The sequence below is a fragment of the Nylanderia fulva genome, unplaced genomic scaffold (genome assembly GCF_048542155.1).
Source record: "Nylanderia fulva isolate GAGA-0341 unplaced genomic scaffold, ASM4854215v1 Scaffold49, whole genome shotgun sequence".
Lineage (NCBI taxonomy): Eukaryota > Metazoa > Arthropoda > Insecta > Hymenoptera > Formicidae > Nylanderia > Nylanderia fulva.
Window position 1 is genome coordinate 604,590 of NW_028190576.1, and position 17,921 is coordinate 622,510.

General features: G+C 31.6%; 7 protein-coding genes across 12 annotated transcripts; 5 read left to right on the top strand and 2 right to left on the bottom strand.

Annotated features, from left to right (window-relative positions):
• Positions 1 to 91: 91 nt before the first annotated feature.
• Bap55 (Brahma associated protein 55kD) lies at positions 92 to 2,776 on the bottom strand. Its single transcript, XM_029314630.2, has 6 exons — positions 2,623 to 2,776; positions 1,965 to 2,311; positions 1,532 to 1,861; positions 1,215 to 1,466; positions 921 to 1,121; positions 92 to 783 (listed from the first exon to the last, which is right to left on the bottom strand). Exons 2-6 carry the CDS (start codon positions 2,289 to 2,291, stop codon positions 568 to 570), a joined length of 1,326 nt encoding a protein of 441 aa, XP_029170463.2. The 5' UTR covers positions 2,292 to 2,311; positions 2,623 to 2,776; the 3' UTR covers positions 92 to 567.
• A 94-nt stretch (positions 2,777 to 2,870) lies between these two features.
• On the top strand, positions 2,871 to 3,813 carry RpII18 (RNA polymerase II subunit RpII18). 2 transcript variants are annotated; one of them, XM_029314635.2, is made up of 3 exons: positions 2,871 to 3,007; positions 3,254 to 3,406; positions 3,498 to 3,813. In XM_029314635.2, the coding sequence occupies exons 1-3, from the start codon at positions 2,982 to 2,984 to the stop codon at positions 3,706 to 3,708; spliced, it is 390 nt and encodes a 129-aa protein (XP_029170468.1). In that variant the 5' UTR covers positions 2,871 to 2,981; the 3' UTR covers positions 3,709 to 3,813. The 2 variants fall into 2 exon arrangements, with proteins under 2 accessions (XP_029170468.1, XP_029170466.1); XM_029314633.2 differs by lacking the exon at positions 2,871 to 3,007 and adding an exon at positions 3,014 to 3,090.
• A 572-nt stretch (positions 3,814 to 4,385) lies between these two features.
• Tom7 (translocase of outer membrane 7) lies at positions 4,386 to 4,940 on the top strand. Its single transcript, XM_029314606.2, has 3 exons — positions 4,386 to 4,622; positions 4,710 to 4,758; positions 4,851 to 4,940. Exons 1-3 carry the CDS (start codon positions 4,523 to 4,525, stop codon positions 4,864 to 4,866), a joined length of 165 nt encoding a protein of 54 aa, XP_029170439.1. The 5' UTR covers positions 4,386 to 4,522; the 3' UTR covers positions 4,867 to 4,940.
• On the top strand, positions 4,931 to 7,699 carry LOC114940096 (aurora kinase C). Of its 2 annotated transcripts, none has more exons than XM_085486886.1 (6): positions 4,931 to 4,995; positions 5,084 to 5,351; positions 5,559 to 6,351; positions 6,453 to 6,587; positions 6,671 to 7,061; positions 7,258 to 7,699. In XM_085486886.1, the coding sequence occupies exons 3-6, from the start codon at positions 5,609 to 5,611 to the stop codon at positions 7,348 to 7,350; spliced, it is 1,362 nt and encodes a 453-aa protein (XP_085343012.1). In that variant the 5' UTR covers positions 4,931 to 4,995; positions 5,084 to 5,351; positions 5,559 to 5,608; the 3' UTR covers positions 7,351 to 7,699. The 2 variants fall into 2 exon arrangements, with proteins under 2 accessions (XP_085343012.1, XP_029170438.2); XM_029314605.2 differs by having other exon boundaries at positions 5,084 to 5,340; positions 7,258 to 7,698.
• Positions 7,700 to 7,875: 176 nt separating this feature from the next.
• Positions 7,876 to 12,590, bottom strand: smid (nuclear valosin-containing protein-like smid). Its single transcript, XM_029314604.2, has 11 exons — positions 12,190 to 12,590; positions 11,732 to 11,947; positions 11,303 to 11,659; positions 10,900 to 11,208; positions 10,454 to 10,673; positions 10,081 to 10,363; positions 9,483 to 9,954; positions 9,148 to 9,315; positions 8,754 to 9,080; positions 8,393 to 8,611; positions 7,876 to 8,320 (listed from the first exon to the last, which is right to left on the bottom strand). The coding sequence occupies exons 1-11, from the start codon at positions 12,337 to 12,339 to the stop codon at positions 8,195 to 8,197; spliced, it is 2,847 nt and encodes a 948-aa protein (XP_029170437.1). The 5' UTR covers positions 12,340 to 12,590; the 3' UTR covers positions 7,876 to 8,194.
• A 230-nt stretch (positions 12,591 to 12,820) lies between these two features.
• ND-15 (NADH dehydrogenase (ubiquinone) 15 kDa subunit) lies at positions 12,821 to 13,907 on the top strand. Of its 4 annotated transcripts, none has more exons than XM_029314639.2 (2): positions 12,821 to 12,842; positions 13,390 to 13,907. In XM_029314639.2, the coding sequence occupies exon 2, from the start codon at positions 13,397 to 13,399 to the stop codon at positions 13,724 to 13,726; it is 330 nt and encodes a 109-aa protein (XP_029170472.1). In that variant the 5' UTR covers positions 12,821 to 12,842; positions 13,390 to 13,396; the 3' UTR covers positions 13,727 to 13,907. The 4 variants fall into 4 exon arrangements, with proteins under 4 accessions (XP_029170472.1, XP_029170469.1, XP_029170470.1 ...); XM_029314636.2 differs by lacking the exon at positions 12,821 to 12,842 and adding an exon at positions 12,849 to 12,947; XM_029314637.2 differs by lacking the exon at positions 12,821 to 12,842 and adding an exon at positions 12,849 to 12,921.
• Positions 13,908 to 15,108: 1,201 nt separating this feature from the next.
• Positions 15,109 to 17,487, top strand: ATPsyngamma (ATP synthase, gamma subunit). The gene is made up of 3 exons (XM_029314640.2): positions 15,109 to 15,224; positions 16,012 to 16,563; positions 16,878 to 17,487. The coding sequence occupies exons 2-3, from the start codon at positions 16,034 to 16,036 to the stop codon at positions 17,242 to 17,244; spliced, it is 897 nt and encodes a 298-aa protein (XP_029170473.2). The 5' UTR covers positions 15,109 to 15,224; positions 16,012 to 16,033; the 3' UTR covers positions 17,245 to 17,487.
• The last annotated feature ends 434 nt before the right edge of the window (positions 17,488 to 17,921 follow it).

The window sequence follows — 17,921 nt, forward strand, 5'->3', positions numbered from 1 at the left end:
CAAATGTCCACAATTTCAAGTGTGATGCACATAACACTATTGGCAGTAAGACTGACAGAATATCGTGTAAGTGTAGTGAAATTGAAAGAACTACAGATAATGAGTTTTTATTTTGAAGACAGAACTTTTGCCATGTGGTAAGTTTTATAAAAAATCTTATTACAATTTACAAAATTTCGTCATTTTATACGGCACAAGTTTTCATTTTTTCATAGAGCATATCAGCAATAAATAATAATGATTCTTCCATTTCATGCCTACAGCATAATTCAGAACAGTGTTATGTCATTTATATTATATTTATCTATATGTATCGAGTGCTAGAGATATTATAATTTGATAACATGACAAGTATATTTGTTATCATAGTATAACGTTATAAAAGTCGTTTTATGTAAAAAGATGATTTATAGTCTCATATTTGCATAATCAAACAATGCACACACAATATCATAAAATGTAGATTTTGTGTCCCCAAAATTGTACTCACTTTCTGTGCAATGTTTCTCTGTACAAATCTGACGCTTTAATACGACTCGATATAAACATACAATAAAGTATCGCGGTTTAAGGACATTTTCTTTCTACTTGACTCTTTCCACTCTCTTCATATTCCTGACTGGAGATCCACATTTGTTGGAAAGTACCGATCGAAGCTAATATCGAACCACCTATCCAAGCCCCGAATCTTCTTTCCGCGCAACCATTTGCACTGATCAATTTGAGGCGCATGCTAGAAGGTATTCTCAGGGATAAATCTCTATTCAAGCGCTCTGTAAAACCCTATATGAATGTACAATAATCTATTAATATATGTAAGAACAAAATAATTTTTACATTTAATTTATATCTAATAAATTATTAAAATTTATATCTAATAAAGTATTTGTATCTAATATCCTATTTAATTAAAATTGTACCTGAATAAACGAGTTGCCACCGGTTACCACAACACTTCCATAAAGCGCTGGTCGTACATCGACATCGCACATGCCAACGCTGGTCGTGACGATGTGGCCCACTCCTAACATAGCATTACCAATGGCCATACCTTGACGCGTCTGTACCATACTAGGATCAAATAATGCTTCTGGTATTCGAAATCTTTCACTTCCAAAGTCCTTTAAAATGTTTGTTTTAGTTACCTCATGTTTTATTAACCAAACAATTTTTTATATATATATAGTCATTAAAGAAACATTTAAGATGCATACTTGATGATATCCAGTAGGGAATTCATATTGTACCGCAGGAATTGTAGAAACAATTTTTTCATCGAACGCTGTTTCTGATACTTGGAGAACTGTGGCTTGAAAATCCTGAATTACCTTCTTCACCATATAATTATGCCAAGACTTAGTGACTTCAGGCAAACCTTTCTTTTTAACCCATCGTGGTTTATCATGATCCTTGACTACTTCTTTGCTACCCACCATATAAGGGGGAGATAAATCGATATCGTTGTCCTGCATTTAATTGAGGTAAGAATAAATAAAATTTGAAAAGCGTTTAAATATGCATATTTGTATACCTGTAAGAACTGTCTGCACTGCATACTTATGTAATCTCCGCCGAGAGGAGATTTAACAGTAGCTTGTGTCAATACAAATCCATCTTGCACAGGTACCGCTGATGTATGTGTAGCACCGCTATCAACAACAATACCAGTTGCTCTGCCATTTGCAAATGCAGCTAAAACTGCATTCTTCACAAGAAAATAAGCTGGCACATTGTATTTTTCAAACATTAGCTCAGTCAGTTTCTCCCTCTTGCTGCATACATTCCACGGTGATTCAGAGAATAATACAGGATGATATTCGGAATCGGATTGAATTATTTTTGAATATGTATAATCTAAAACCTAGAAATACATACATACACACATAACTAAGAATATTTTTAATATTAAACATATAATAACGCATCTAACACTTGAATTATACATTAAATCACTAATTTCCTACCTTTTCAAAATGATCCCAATCTTCAATCATGCCATCTTTCATATAACTTGCAATCTCCATATTTTTCCGTGGAACATGAAGAATCGTGGTGTCAATATAATATTTGGTCCCACTCTGTGTGATATTGCTATCAGGCTTCTTATCATCAATGTCCATAGGTTCATTTTTAGTAGCTGTACCATTAGCATCCTCTCCGATACCAACAACAGCTGGGATCTCTGCCTTTGGGGTATCTTCCTGAGCATAGCCCACTCTCAAAGAATGATGGCCCAAATCGAATACCAATGCTCCTATCTCATCTCCACCGTAGAGCATACCTCCAGACATCTTGGAAGATTGTAGGATTTCTTCGGAAGGATAAGAATTTATAAAAGATGCGATACACAAATTTATTATTTGTCACATAAATATTAAATAATATATACTATATGTTAAATATAACTATATATTAAATATAACTATTAGATTAAATAATAGAGTATTAAAAAAATATATATATATAATAACAAATATTAAATATTAAATGATATTCGTAATATTTTGTGTGTGATTTTTCTATCATTTCTTCTCTTAAAATTATTAAATATTGCGCGTATGGAAAATATTTGCAGCAATGTATTTTAAATATTGTATTAGCCATGAATGATCGAATACTCACCCAATGACTTCCTTACAAAAATAACTCAAGGAAAGAGAGTATATGTCTATTTGACGGCTACATGAACATTTATTCTTGTAACTTTTACGATACACGCAACGAACATAACCTCTATCCGGTAAGGAAAGACGCTTTCAACACCGCCGGCATCAGCGAACTTGACAAACGCTTGTGATTGGTTGCGCCGAAGGAAAGCCTCTCTCTGATTGGTTAATCCTCGGTCTTCTTCCGTATTACTACCTGAGCTAAAAATATTTGTTATCAGAAAAAATAGAGCTTTCTGTCAAGCGTGGAGTTGTTTTGTACGCGAAAATTGAGAATATATAACGATATATACTTGTAAAAAAAGCTTGTAAATAATGGCTGATGATTTCGACGGAGACGAGTAAGTATACGCAATTTCTCTGATGTGTGTAAAATATAAATATGCATGTCAGAGTATATGTGTAAGATTGTACAGCTTTATAGGTTATGTTGCATTTTATTATTATTAATTAGTCACATTTTTTTTATAATTTGTGACATTCTTCATTTTGTACATAATTTGTTAATTGTATAAATTAAATACAAGGAGGTTAATAATCTTTCGATATAGTTTATATGTAATTATTGTTCTGGTTATTATTTGTAGGGTTGCGGATGATTTTGATGATGTAGATGACGAGGACAATATCGAATTAGAACCCCAGGAAGATGATGGTGAAAATATCGAATTGATGAATGCTAATGAAGCTACCGCTGGTGTTCAAAAATCAAAAAGGATAACAACAAGATATATGACAAAGTATGTAGTTTACTATTTATAATATACTATTCTCACACACACATAGAATGAAAATATGAACTACTTTAATAATATATAAAATTTGTTTTAGATACGAAAGGGCAAGAGTTTTAGGCACAAGAGCACTTCAAATTGCAATGTGCGCTCCTGTAATGGTAGAATTAGAAGGGGAAACTGATCCACTGCAAATTGCGATGAAGGAGTTAAAGCAGAGAAAAATTCCCATAATCATACGTCGTTATCTGCCTGATAACAGTTATGAAGATTGGGGCATTGATGAACTTATTATAATAGATCATTAATATCAGTGTAAAATGTATATAAAATTAGATTTACTTTATTATCAATACAATAATTTATTTTGTCATTTCCCATTTTATAACAATAAAGTGAAATTTTTATTTTGATTCTTCTAAACAACTTATTTGTATATATTTTCTCAGCACGATTAAGTAAAATTTATCAATTAACAAATATAATAATATAATCAGTAAATCTTTGTCTTGCCAGTGAATGATAAAATAACTAAACAAAATTAACGACCCAACTGGCATAAAAATATCTTTATTATTACTAAGACATTAAATTGAGACAACGTTTGGACCCTTGGGTCCTTATCAAATCTACAAAAAAATACACTAATTAAGGATTAGTTAAATTTAATTTTTATATCAGGTATGTTGAAATTATTAAACTATCAATGTATTGTCAAGCTTAAATTGCAATTATGTTTATATTTAATGATTATTATATAAAAATTGATGTTCCATGATTAAATAATCCTTAATTAGTGTATTTTTTTGTAGACTTGATAAGGACCCAAAATAAGGGTCGAAACGTTGTCTTGATTTAATAATATGTCTTAGTAATAATAAAGATATTTTTATGCCAGTTGGGTCGTTAATTTTGTTTAAATATTATAATGTATGTATTTTTTATATGTATAATAGATAAATAAAGGATAGTTCACGATTCTACATGAGAGGTCGTCGTAGTTCTTCAGTCAACCTCGTTGATCAGGTGCTTCTTATTGCAAGATACGAATTTCACGAGAATTATTTAGCACGAATACGCTAAATAGCAATCGTAATAATAAGGAAACAAGGAAGCATCAAAATGAGTTTGAATCCGACTACGAAACAGAGAATAGTCATTGTTATGGATGTGAGCAAATTTGTGTTTCAATGGGGTTTTATTCCCGCCGTCCTCTTCTTAGGTTAGAATTTTAAACTTCATATAACATCAAATATCTCAAATTTATAATAAAATATTGAAAATTAAAAAAAAATAATTTAATTTTTAGGATTCAGGAAAGGTGCAGACCCAGGCATGCCTGAATTAAGTGTTATGAAGTAAGTAACTGCGATAAAATCTTTCTGCAAAAACGATTTTCTTCAATTTTTCTTTTAAAAACATATTTTCTAACATTTTGTTCTTTTTTCAGCTTATTGTGGCAGTAAATTATTTCCTGATTTTTTATTAACAAAATTATGTGTATTGTGGATGTTACATAAATACAATTATTAGATTATTATGTGATATTTGTTCCTACAATCAAAATAATGGATTGCATGTTCTTGAATAAAGATGTAAGTTCTTGATAAATATTAAGATATTAATAAATATTAAGTAATTAATAAATTATGGTTTACGAATTCTTTCTTTCTCTCACTTTAGGATTCATAGTTACAGAGTAACTAATCAGAACAGCTTTAAGTAAAGGCGATTCGCGATCTAATTGGCTGCGCCATATTGTTATTTTGTCCAATAAAACGCGATGCATTTCTATTCGAGTTCTCCATCTACATTTTTGTTGTTAAATATGACGTTTCGTATCGGCCAATCGACGAAAGGCATTTTATTTCGAAAAACCGTTTGAGTTTGAGAGGAAGTTGCAGAGCTGTCCAACTTTTGACACTATTATTTCGTTAAACGTAAGCACTTTGTAAGGATTGTATACTTTTATTCTTAGATAATTTTTTTAATTGAATTCTTTGGTAATCATTTATATGAAAAATAGAGTATCTTATTATTTAAAAGTAGATATAAATCTTGTGTGTATGTATGATATTATCAAAGTTGTACATATAAAAAAATTGACGTTTAAAACTTAAGCATATGACAGTATTATTTGCTTTATCTTTATTACAAGGATTTGGGATTGAAAAGTATCGACTGTGAAAACTAGACAGAAAACTTAAAATGGACAAAGAAAATAACACACAGTTAACAACATACGCATTGAAAGTCGGCAGTTTTAAGGATTTGTGTATTTCTAAAGCTCCAACAGATAATGTCAAAAATATAAGAGAGGATGACAAGAAAACGATAACACAAACGTATGAAACTAGCTCGGTAAAAACTACAGACCTAGAAAAAAATGATATTGTGAAGAAATCTGGAGAAAATAAGACACACCAGTTAACTACACAAGCATTGAAAGTCAGTAATTTTAAGGGTTTACATATTTCTAAAGCTCTAACAGATAATGTAAAAAATATAAAAAATGATGACGAGCAAAAAATGACAGAAACATGTAAAAGTAGTTCAACAAGTACTACAGACCTAGAAAAAAATGTGAAAAAAGCTGAAGAATCAATACCACCGCCCAAGTTAGCAACAATACCTAAATCAATCTCTACACAAGACCAACAAAAATCTAATAATGAAGAAGTAAGGGATAACAAATGTAAAGATGTCCAGAAAGTCTCCAGTTCAGATACAGCTAAAACAAATAAGGAAAATCAAAAAGAACTGAAATGGGTGTTAGGAGATTTTGATATTGGTCGACCTTTGGGCAAAGGAAAATTTGGTAATGTGTATTTAGCCAGAGAAAAGAGGACGAGATTTATAGTAGCCATGAAGGTGCTCTTTAGATCACAAATATCAGATGCAAACATTACACATCAAGTAATAAGGGAAATAGAAATTCAAACTCATTTAAGGTATTACTTTTATTATCTATTATATTAAAAGCTATATATATGCACACTTGTTAGAATTACAAAAAATAATTAATTTTACATATAAATCTCATTTTTCACAGGCATCCAAATATTTTAAGGATGTATGCATATTTTTATGACGACAAGAGAATTTATTTGATATTAGAATTTGCACCAAGAGGAGAGCTTTATAAAGAATTAAATAAACAACCCAATAAACGATTTGATGAAGTAAGGTAAGTGTTTACTTGGAAGTTTTACAGAAAAGTTATTTCATAGAAACAATTAAAATTAATCAAGTTTATATATTTACTTTTAGAACAGCGAATTATATAGCTCAATTAGCAGATGCATTAAAATATTGTCATAGTAAGGGCGTTATACATCGTGATATTAAACCAGAAAATTTACTCCTGGGATTGAATGGTGAATTAAAAGTAGCTGATTTTGGATGGTCTGTACATGCTCCTTCTTCTCGACGAAACACTTTATGTGGCACTTTAGATTATTTACCACCTGAAATGGTATCTGGCAAAACACATAATCACACAGTTGACTATTGGAGTGTTGGAGTATTATGTTATGAATTCTTAGTTGGTAAACCTCCTTTCTTTGCAACAACTAATGATGAAACTTATGCAAATATTAAAAAATTACGATACACATTTCCAAGTTTTGTTAGTGAAGAGGCAAGAGATTTAATTTCAAAAGTAAGTTTAGTAAATACAATTTATAAATATCAATAATATTGTTACGTCCCTGGATTTGCATCTACTGTGCAACTAAAAATTAAATTCTAAAATAATATATATTGTTACGTCCCTGAAGTTGCACAGGGGATGCAAATCCAGGGACGTAACAATATATATTATTTTAGAATTTAATTTTTAATAAATTATATTTCAGCTAATAGTTATTGATCCTGAAAAAAGATTGAATATGGATGGCGTTCTTACACATCCTTGGATTATAAAAAATCGTGAAAAGGGGAAGGCATAAATAAAATTAATTATATAAATCAATTGTATAAATCGTAGTATATTTTAAATCATATCATTATATAAATGTTATAATTCTGAATGCAACTGCAACTATTACCACAGAAAATTACTAACAAATAATTTTTTACATACATAGACCATATTATGCATTATATAATAATTCTTTCATATATATGTCTATATAAATGGTTAGGGTACTTTTCAATTTAGTAAGTTTTAGTCTATAATTTTTATTTAAAATGATTTATTTATGCGACAAAGATATCAATAACCTTAACCTATTTTTTATAATTGTTTGGCACCTGTTTCCTATTTTTAATCAAATAGACTGAATTGCTATGAATCAAATATTGAATAAACAAAGAATGTATGATTCGTATTGTTATTAAAGAATATTTAATATGCAAAATAAATTGAAGAAAGATAACGAGAAATTTTTATTCTATCTTTAAATACCTTTGCTTTTATGTCTATATGTGTGTTTATGTATGATTAAATTTACACATGTAATAAAAAGAGTATGTTATTAAACGTAAACTTTTATTGAAAATTTTATCAAGGATCCTTATTACATTAAAGTCATACAACGAGTATATGATTTCTATATTTATATATCTAGAAAATAACTGCATAATGCAACTATCTGTCTTACACTATCGTGCAATTTTAAAACATTATTGTTATTTCATTAAACATTACAGCTACTTCCATTTACAAATAAACATGTGGAATCTAAACTATCATTAAAGAAATACCTGACGTTTCTTCTATTAAAAAAATGTTTGGTAATGGAAGAATTGCAATTATTATAGTAATTTTTATAAACTTCTAATAATTGTACTTCATGTTTCCATTGGTTCCATGACCACATCAACAATTGGTGCATCTATTGGTGTTTCCATTGGCATAACTTCAGAATTTTTTTTAATTGAATATAGCTTACTAAATTTTTCGTAGTATTTAATATCCTGTACAGTAAATATTATTTCTATTATTTTTGTTATTATATATTAAATCCGTTGAAACAAATAACTAAATACCTTCTCGCGAACAGATGGTTGCACTTTATCAAATGCCCTGTAAATGTGCTGCATGGAAATTTCTGATTGTCCATAACCAGCTATTATTTCCTTCAATGCTTCCATGCCGGCTTCCTTTATCAAAGCTGCCAAATCTGCACCAGTAAAACCCTCACACTTGTCATTATATCCAACTTGATTTAAATCAACGTCTGCAGCGAGTTTTGGTTTTGTTGCGTTCTAGAAATTATGACTTATTTATATATATATATATATATACCTATATCTATGAGTCTTAAAAAAGAATATATAAAGCATTTTATACAGAAAAATATTTCTTTGTATATTTAAACACACACATATGAATAAATTCCATAAATACCTTAGTTACTGCACGTAAAATATCAACACGATCTGAAGCTGTCGGGAGACCAACGTATAAAATTTTGTCCAGTCTTCCTGGTCGCAAAACAGCTGGATCTATAATGTCAGGGCGATTAGTAGCAGCCATAAGAAATACTCCTTGTCGACTCTCTACACCATCCATTTCCGTAAGCATTTGATTCACGATACGTGATGTTGCGGAATTATCGCCTTCTGTTCTTTTAGGACATAACGCATCTATTTCGTCGAAAAATATGACACATGGCATCGAATTTTTTGCTCTTAAGAAACATTGACGAACTGCTCTCTCACTTTCACCAACATACTAAAAATATAAAATAAAATTATTAGACTTTATTCTCCCTACATTTTCCTTAATATGATAAACTTACCATATTCAAAAGTTCAGGTCCTTTAACAGAAATAAAATTAATTCCAGCTTCATTGGCAATAGCTTTAGCCAACAATGTTTTTCCACAACCAGGTGGTCCGCATAATAATACTCCGCTAGCAGCATTTAAACCTAATGCATTAAAGTGTTCTGTATGCTTAACAGGGGCCTGCAATAAATAATTATATTTAAATATATATGCTAAAATTCAATACTAAAAAAAGTACAACTGTTCGTAAGAAATAAACGTCCTGACAAGGAATATTTCTCATGGCTGCTACTAATCGTCCTGACTTTAAACGGTATAAAATATCACAGATAAAATTTAATATTTACAAGAATCGCCATTTGTAATTCCTGACGTATATCTTGCAGTGAACCAACATCATCCCATGTTACATCAGGAACTGTTGCAAATCCTTCCCTTTTTGCTGAAGGTTGAACTACACGTAAAGCAGTTTCAAAATCACCATGCTCAATACACAAGGTCGAAAGGCGCTCTGGGGAAAGTGGAGGTTCGCTACGTAGCCAAGCCAGTAAATTTGAAAAATCTGCTGAATTTTCCTGTATTATATCCATTTCGGCAGTTTCCGGGGTTGAATTTTTAGGTGAGTCTCTCAACTGTGTAGAAGTGTTTTCTATTGCATTAGACGATTTTATCATAGTAGATGCTTCTGTTGGAACATTAGTATCAATTAAATTTTCCGTGTTTTCAGAAGTCAGTGTTTCTTTAGCAAGTTGCTTATCAGTTTGGGTTATTTCTGCCAATTTTTCTGTCTGTTTTGATCTGTTTACATCCTCGAATACTCTATAAGTTTTATATATTTACATTATACATACATACATATACATATATACAATATATACACACATATATATATTAGGTATATTACTTTTATTATTATTATATCATATATTATTTTTAAAGATTTACCTATCTACAGCAGCCATAGCAGCTTCTCTGATTAAGGCCGCCAGGTCTGCACCTACAAAACCTGGGGTGAGGGAAGCTATTGTCGACAGACTAATATTAGGAGCTAGTACAACATTTTCAGTATGTATTGCTAAAATCTTAGCTCTTGCTTCTCTATCTGGTATTCCCAGACACACTTCACGATCAAAACGTCCTGCTCTTCTTAAAGCAGGATCTAATGAATCAGGTCGATTTGTTGCACCAATCACCAATACTCTATCTCCATTTTCCTTCAGACTCAATTCTAATAGAAATAAAAAAATAAAATTGTTTCATAAAGATTGGCATATAAAATATAAAAAATATGCTATGACATCAATTAATAACATTTTACCATCTAAGCTTGATAATAATTGTGCAACAATTCTCCTTTCCATCTCTCTTTGAACTGCAGCTCTATGAGGTGCAACAGCATCAATTTCATCTAAAAAAACGATGCATGGTGCAAGAGCTAAAGCTTGCTCAAATAAGTCTCTAATACGAGCTTCACTCTCGCCAGATACTCCAGCCACAAGTTCTGGTCCTGCTACTTTTAGTAGAGGTACGTTTAATTCCTAATATAAAAAACACAAAATATCATAAGAATTCATCAATCATAAGAGAGAACTACTTTTATATAAAAATAAAAAAAAAGCATAGACGAAAATAGAACTTTTACAATTATTTATAGAATATCATAAATGTATTGATTGTTCTGTTCATTATAATAATTCTAAATGAATATTTTTATTGTAGTATATGTATATGTTAGATGTTTTCTAGAGTTAAATATTATCTTACCCCTGCAACAGCATATGCCAGTAATGTTTTTCCACATCCAGGTGGTCCATGAAGTAAAAATCCCCTTGGTGGAGATATACCAAGTTGTTTGAAGATTTCGGGATGTTTCATGTGGGCTAGTAATTTGCAGACAGTTTTCAAAATTTTGTCATTACCTCCTACATCAGAAAATGTAACTTTTGGTTCTACAACAGGTATAGTTCTTGCTTTTTTCGCAAATGAAAACGGTCCATTATCCATATTTTCCTTATCTCTTTGTCGTTTTCTTGTAGATTCTACTAGTGGCTGTTTTGTGACCTCATTCACAGACTGAAATGTGATAAATAATATAATAACTCCATATTTTATCTTTCAATCCATTTATCCCATAAATTAGCAATCTAAAATATACAAATATACATACTGCTTTTGATTTTACAGTTTCTGATTTTGTAGTAAGTGTTTCTGATTTTGAAATAGGTATTTCTAAAGCAGGCATGTCTGGCTTTGAAACAGATGCTTCAGGTTTTGAGGTAGGTGTTCCTGGCTTTGAAGTAGCTGGTTTTGATTTTGAAGTAACTGTCGAAGGTGTGTGCAAAGATTCATCAACTACACTACATATATTCAATGCCTTTGTGTCTTTACCAGTCTTAGATTCATCCTTAGAGGATACCTCATCATCGCTACTAATATCTATCAATTCTTTATCACTTGAATTTCCATTCTGTTTCTTATACATATGTATCAGCATGTCACCTAACGAAGTGTGTTGCATCTCTGACTGCAATCGAATAAGTTTTGTTAAAAATATTACCCTTGATCTAATACATTCAAAAGCAATGTATCTAAATACCTCAACATCAACATCCTCAAAATCGTCGTCGTCAAAAGTAGGTTCGCGTGTTGAAGGCTTTCTCGAAAATAACTCTGTAAGCTCATCGTAAGCCTTACGTACCATCCCACGAAATGCAGCACGCTTCTTATGACGATAATCTCTGTATCGTCTTTGTAAGGCATCTGCCATCTCATTGACATCAATGTATACTTTATTTTCATTTTCATGCATATACTGTGAAAAAAACATGTAAAATTAAATACAAATATAGTTAATAGTATAAAAGTTAATAATAATATTAGTATATAAGTTAATAATAGTAATAATAGTATAAAAGTTGATTTTCTAAAAAAAAAAAACCAGAATCAATCAATGATTACGTTCTGTCACACATGCATATATTTATATCATGATTTCGTCAATGTAGATACAACGTGAAAGGAATCGACATGAATAACCTCGCGTGAATGCATTACCGTTTGCATGCGGTCGATTAACGACTGATCCCGAAAGCATCTCTGGTCCATTCTATGCTTATTATCCAGGTATCTCGGTCTGTAATCACCACTCGATCCTTGCAGCGGAATGATATCAATCGACGAGTTCAATTTACCCACTTTCTGCATTATTCCTCAAAGCAACGAGAACAAGAAAGATCGCGTACAGACACGAGAGACGAGATGGAGATTCACCAATTATTCTCATCAATTGCTCTCGATCTGAAAATCTGAACTGACGCGACTTCACTGCGCATTGTGCTCTCCTAGAAATACAAATCCGCATCCGCATAAGTCAACGCGGGCTATCTGTGTAATACGATATTTTAATTAATAGGAAAGAAAAACCGGCGACGATCGACACTTGAATGGGACATGAGTGACGGTCGACCAATCAGTGCTTATTCGATACGTCAAATGCGACACTTGACATATTTGATTGACCAATCAGAGCGCGCGATTTCGGAGCGCATGATTCCTCGCTCTCGGATTGGTCCGTCGAACATCTCGAAACAAAAGAAGCGTCAAGTGGAACGAAACCCTTGAAGAAGATGTCTTTGTCGCGTTTGAATTCTTTGAAGTGTTTGCAGTACTAGAAGGAATGTGTATCTATTAGATACGTAGCATCTATGGTTAGCGTAAAACTATCATAGATAATTATATAACGCAATTGATTCAAGGGATTAAAAATATAAATAATTGAGACATCAGGTTTTGTAACAATTATAAGTAATATTGTACGGATCCTCGTTTTTACATACGCGATAGAAATGCTCATTATTGTATAGTTTATATCTTATTTTGCGTGATAAGAACCATGTTTATCTTTTCTGGTATCTTTCATTAAGTCATTATAATTATGGATTACTGTTCAAAGAAATACTGAGTTGTAATCAAAACTGTGTATCTTAGAACTTTATTCAGTTTCTTGATTCAAGAGAATATATTTATTTATAACAATTATATCCAAGATATGATATTGTGTATGTCGAGTAGTATGTATATCTTTCATTAAGACATAATTATGCATTACTGTTCAAAGAAATATTGAGTTGCCATCAAAATTTTGTATCTTGGAACTTTATTCAGCTTCTTGATTCAAGAAAACATATTTATTTATAACAATTATATCAAAGATATTTGTATATGTCATGTATTTCTTATAAATGTTCTTTTCAGGTACATCATGCTTGATCACGATCATATTACTGGATTGAGATATGCTTCACCTATACTTAAGGGACCCCCTACAGATTTCGTGGCTCATGTACGAAATCTCCAATTCCTCAAAGAGTGTGCACAATACGAGTTGCAATATGTTGATTGCATGGAAGCATATGGTGGTCACAGAGGTCAAAAACAATGCAGATTGATATTAGAGGATATGTATGAATGTGCGATGAGAAACAAGAGAATACGGCGTATAGAAATGATGCATCAAGAGAGAAGGCGTCAATATAAGAATGGTGAGAAGGAAAAGCTGTGGGCGGAAACTCCTCCACTTGATCTATTTTGAATTAGTCTCCTGCTAATATATATAGTTTATGTATAGATGTATCGGATACTCTGTTAAGTGATTATAGATGACAGAAGTGTTTCATCATCTATAAAAAAGCCAAGTTTCATCAGTTTATTTGTAAATTCCTATCTCTTCACTCCCCTAGAAATGTTTTCATCAATATAATGTTTAAAATCGATATATTTATGCTTTTCTCTACTTTTAAATTTATATTCTATTTCTTTAAGTTTTCTTTAAAAATATTTGATTAACAATTCATGTTATAGAAACACTGAAAATATAACATTGGAAATTTCTCAAAGATGTTTGACAATTTGTAGAAAGATTTGTATAAATTACATATATATATATGTGTGTGCGTTCAGAATCGTATTATTTTCAGAATTATATTTTTTATTTTGTCATAATAAAAACAGCCCTCTGACACTTTCTTATACCATCTTTAAACACATCCAACATCCATTTCGCAAATTAAAATGACAAATCTTTTTTTCGACTATTGATGAATCATTACTCAGTTGTGCACGATTTTTTTCTATGTATTAAAATATTTTCACACACACATATGTAGAATATGTAGATGATATTGTTACACATATATTTTCGATAAGAAAATTTTAAAATGAAATTTTTTGATAAGAATTTTGAAAAGAAAATTTTTGATAAGGAAATTTTGAAAAGAAAATTTGATAAGATTTTTCGAAAAAAATCGGAAAAAGAGGTGTTACTCGTTTTGTTGTGTAGTGTGTAGTAGAGAATGGTGATGGGGCGTTGGGGGGGGGGGGCAGCTGTTCCCTCACTATACGTTCCCTCCCCCCTCTCTCTCCACGCCTGTCACGTGACCTGTGACGCGCCGCCTACCACATTCCAGCGCCGTCTAGAGGTCAAAGTCGATTCAAAGTCGCAAGCGTCAAGACGCACTCTCTCTTTCTCGCCACGATAATTAATATTCTACGAAGAATTCTTTAATTAAAGCAGTATTGTACGATGACATTAAATGCAGCGAAGCATGCGAAATGCAATTATAAAGCACAACGCGTAAAATACTTTGATCAAAGATCAAAGCAATATTACGACTTGTAAGCAAGAGATGGTATGTGTTTCGTCCTTATATTTTAATTGTACATATGTGACTATCCTATTGCTGTATTACATTTCTTTCCGAAGAATACATCGTCTATATTTATATATACTAATGCATCTTTACGAAATGTCGATGTCACAAACTTTGATTTAAGTACGCATTAAAATATAGACGATAAGTAAAAATATGAATAAGCAAAAAATATAAATCGTACATAGATGAGCGACTCATATGAATTTTCCTTGTCAATAGTGACGCTCGATGCTTACAGATGGCGCGTCGAGCTTTTTTAATAATTGCGAATCCACCTTACCATCGCGTTACGTGTGCACGGATCTCCTTCGTGGGTTTCCACATACGGAACCTGAGAGTCTTTTGAGATTTCGTGGGAATTATTTACGGAGTTGGCTGGTGAGTTGATTTGCTTACATCTCGAGAGATTCCCGAAATATTTGTGTCGGGTATTCGTGATCTGATTTTCTGTGAGAATGAGCTGAGAATTTATTCATGTGTGCAAAAAACACACTGACGAGCCTTTCTGATTATGTAAATGACAGTGATATGTTATGCAGTGTTAAAAATTGTCTATTATAGTGTCAGTAACAAAACACATATTGATATATTGTTGTAATTCTAAATTTAAATCTATTATGAATGGAATTATGTATATTTTGTGATTTTCTTTAATCAGCAACAAATTATGAAAATATATATTTTGTAAGGAGAGAAATATAATAGCTAGAGATGTGTAATATGTCAAAAATTTTTCCTTACAATATTTTTTATGTAGTATATTTATTATTTTTAATAACATTCTCATTTACATAAATTATTATCGTAAAACTGCTTAATTGCATTATTATTTCTATGTCATTCAGTTATTCAATTCCTCGTTAATTAAAATGTATTGATAATTTTTTACATAAAATTTAGTATAAAAATTAGCATTAGGTATGATATTTGAATATTATACAAATAATGATTAACTATAATATATTTTGCAATTTGTGGTAAAAGAGTTATAATGGGTGCTTTCCAGCAATGACAGTGCGACAGAGTATTATACTCTATTTTCTTTCAATATCAGTAAACAACAAAGAATGATACTCTGTGTCACACAGTGTCATTGCTGGAAAGCATCCTATGATTATTATGTCTTGATTTTGATATATTGATTAATTCTTTTGAAAATTTTTAGGGCTCCAGCATCCACCGCAACAATGTACAGCAATCGTCTGTCAACAATCCTGCGGTTGGCCACACAGGATCAACAATGGCAACAACACAGAGGAATGGCCACTCTTAAAGCTATCTCCATACGTCTGAAATCTGTCAAGAATATTCAAAAGATCACACAATCCATGAAGATGGTGTCAGCTGCCAAGTACAATCGTGCAGAGCGCGACTTGAAACAAGCTCGTCCTCTTGGCGTTGGTACAAAGACGTTTTACGAACAAGCTGAGATCCAGGCACCACCAGAGGAACCGAAGAAACTTGTCATTGCCGTGACCAGCGATCGTGGTCTGTGCGGTGCCGTGCACACTGGAGTATCTCGTAACATTCGCGACCGATTGCTAGCTGATCCCAAGGATCGCGAGAACACGAAAATCATATGCATCGGCGAGAAATCCCGAGCAATTCTCCAACGACTGTTTGCGAACAATATACTCTTCGTTGCATCCGAGGTTGGTCGTAAGCCACCAACATTCAACGACGCAGCCAAGATAGCTATTCAAGTAATGAACAGCGGGTAAGTTCAACGAAATATTTATAGATCGAAACATATTATACAGCATAAATGACTAAATAATATTTAATAATCATTTAAACAGATGTAATTCATAGTAATTACTGGATTACTATTTAAATAATTTGCAATAATATATTGCAAAAAATATATTATTCTATATATATTACTATTACTTATATATTTTATCTAATTTATATATTACTTGTAATTTGATTATTTGAATTTTCGAGTATTTATTTAGTGCATTATTGGATTTCTTTAAAGGTATGACATTTATGCAAATAATAGATTATTGTTGCATTAATCTTTTGCAGCTATTCCTTTGGTTCTGGACGTATAGTATACAACAGATTTAAATCTGTGGTATCATATGCAGTTGATGATTTGCCATTATTTGATAAAAATGCAGTAGTTACTGCACCAAAGCTTTCAATATACGATTCACTTGACGAGGAGGTGATACAAAGCTATTTGGAGTTTTCCCTCGCCTCGTTGTTGTTTTATTCGATGAAAGAAGGTGCTTGCAGCGAACAATCTAGCCGTATGACAGCGATGGACAATGCTAGCAAAAACGCCGGAGAGATGATTGACAAACTCACTCTCACTTTCAATCGCACTCGACAGGCTGTGATCACCAGAGAATTGATCGAAATTATTTCCGGTGCCGCAGCTTTGGAATAAGAAATATCCTGGAGGGATAATTAGTTTCTCAATTTTTAGTGCGGGCAAATAAAATAAGAATGTATTGTTGGAGAAAGAAGAAAAATAAGAAGAGAAAAGATTGTTATGCTGGCAAAAGATGAAATTTCCGATCGACTTGAATGGTATGAATTATATGCAGTTGTTTTATGAAAACCAAAAATACTTTACATACGTTGTTTATGTGCCCAAGCTATTCAATAAATCGATCGAATTAGAAAACCACATGTTTCAATAAAACATAATTTAAATATAAGTTATGTACATATGTGTCCTGTTATATATATATATTTTTTTATAATAATAATACTATATATACATTATAGATAATCATTTTTTTTTAATTATATATAATTTATAATATATAATATATATAATAATTCTGTAATCATATAATAGAAATTTTCACATTTCATATGAAATTGAAAAATAATGAATAACAAGAATATATAGGCAAATAAAAATTCATTCAAGTTACAATATAGGGTGCGTTCCGTTATGCACTGCAAGTACTGACAGTACTACCAATAGCGTTCCGATATAGATAGCAGTGCACTGCGAAAGTACTATCATGAGTATATGACGTCATTAATTTTGACGTTATTTCCTGTTGCGATTACTGCAACCGGCGAGGTAAAGCACTCGCAGTAATCAAGATG

What these genes read in the sequence shown, in the direction of transcription:
- smid (XM_029314604.2), bottom strand. Translation starts at nt 12,339, where the DNA reads ATGCAGAAAGTGGGTAAATTGAACTCGTCGATTGATATCATTCCGCTG. An exon ending in TGGCATATGCTGTTGCAGGG is followed by an intron (nt 10,674 to 10,899) that starts GTAAGATAATAT and finishes TTTTTATATTAG; the next exon opens with GAATTAAACGTACCTCTACT. An exon ending in AATTACAAATGGCGATTCTT is followed by an intron (nt 9,316 to 9,482) that starts GTAAATATTAAA and finishes TATTTATTGCAG; the next exon opens with GCCCCTGTTAAGCATACAGA.
- RpII18 (XM_029314633.2), top strand. Translation starts at nt 3,053, where the DNA reads ATGTCAGAGTATATGTGTAAGATTGTACAGCTTTATAG. An exon ending in AAGATTGTACAGCTTTATAG is followed by an intron (nt 3,091 to 3,253) that starts GTTATGTTGCAT and finishes TATTATTTGTAG; the next exon opens with GGTTGCGGATGATTTTGATG. An exon ending in ACAACAAGATATATGACAAA is followed by an intron (nt 3,407 to 3,497) that starts GTATGTAGTTTA and finishes AATTTGTTTTAG; the next exon opens with ATACGAAAGGGCAAGAGTTT.
- Bap55 (XM_029314630.2), bottom strand. Translation starts at nt 2,291, where the DNA reads ATGTCTGGAGGTATGCTCTACGGTGGAGATGAGATAGGAGCATTGGTA. An exon ending in AGTGCAGACAGTTCTTACAG is followed by an intron (nt 1,467 to 1,531) that starts GTATACAAATAT and finishes AATTAAATGCAG; the next exon opens with GACAACGATATCGATTTATC. An exon ending in TCCCTACTGGATATCATCAA is followed by an intron (nt 1,122 to 1,214) that starts GTATGCATCTTA and finishes AACATTTTAAAG; the next exon opens with GACTTTGGAAGTGAAAGATT.
- Tom7 (XM_029314606.2), top strand. Translation starts at nt 4,523, where the DNA reads ATGAGTTTGAATCCGACTACGAAACAGAGAATAGTCATTGTTATGGAT. An exon ending in TCCCGCCGTCCTCTTCTTAG is followed by an intron (nt 4,623 to 4,709) that starts GTTAGAATTTTA and finishes TTTAATTTTTAG; the next exon opens with GATTCAGGAAAGGTGCAGAC.
- ATPsyngamma (XM_029314640.2), top strand. Translation starts at nt 16,034, where the DNA reads ATGTACAGCAATCGTCTGTCAACAATCCTGCGGTTGGCCACACAGGAT. An exon ending in ATTCAAGTAATGAACAGCGG is followed by an intron (nt 16,564 to 16,877) that starts GTAAGTTCAACG and finishes AATCTTTTGCAG; the next exon opens with CTATTCCTTTGGTTCTGGAC.
- LOC114940096 (XM_085486886.1), top strand. Translation starts at nt 5,609, where the DNA reads ATGGACAAAGAAAATAACACACAGTTAACAACATACGCATTGAAAGTC. An exon ending in GAAATTCAAACTCATTTAAG is followed by an intron (nt 6,352 to 6,452) that starts GTATTACTTTTA and finishes CATTTTTCACAG; the next exon opens with GCATCCAAATATTTTAAGGA. An exon ending in CAAGAGATTTAATTTCAAAA is followed by an intron (nt 7,062 to 7,257) that starts GTAAGTTTAGTA and finishes ATTATATTTCAG; the next exon opens with CTAATAGTTATTGATCCTGA.
- ND-15 (XM_029314639.2), top strand. Translation starts at nt 13,397, where the DNA reads ATGCTTGATCACGATCATATTACTGGATTGAGATATGCTTCACCTATA.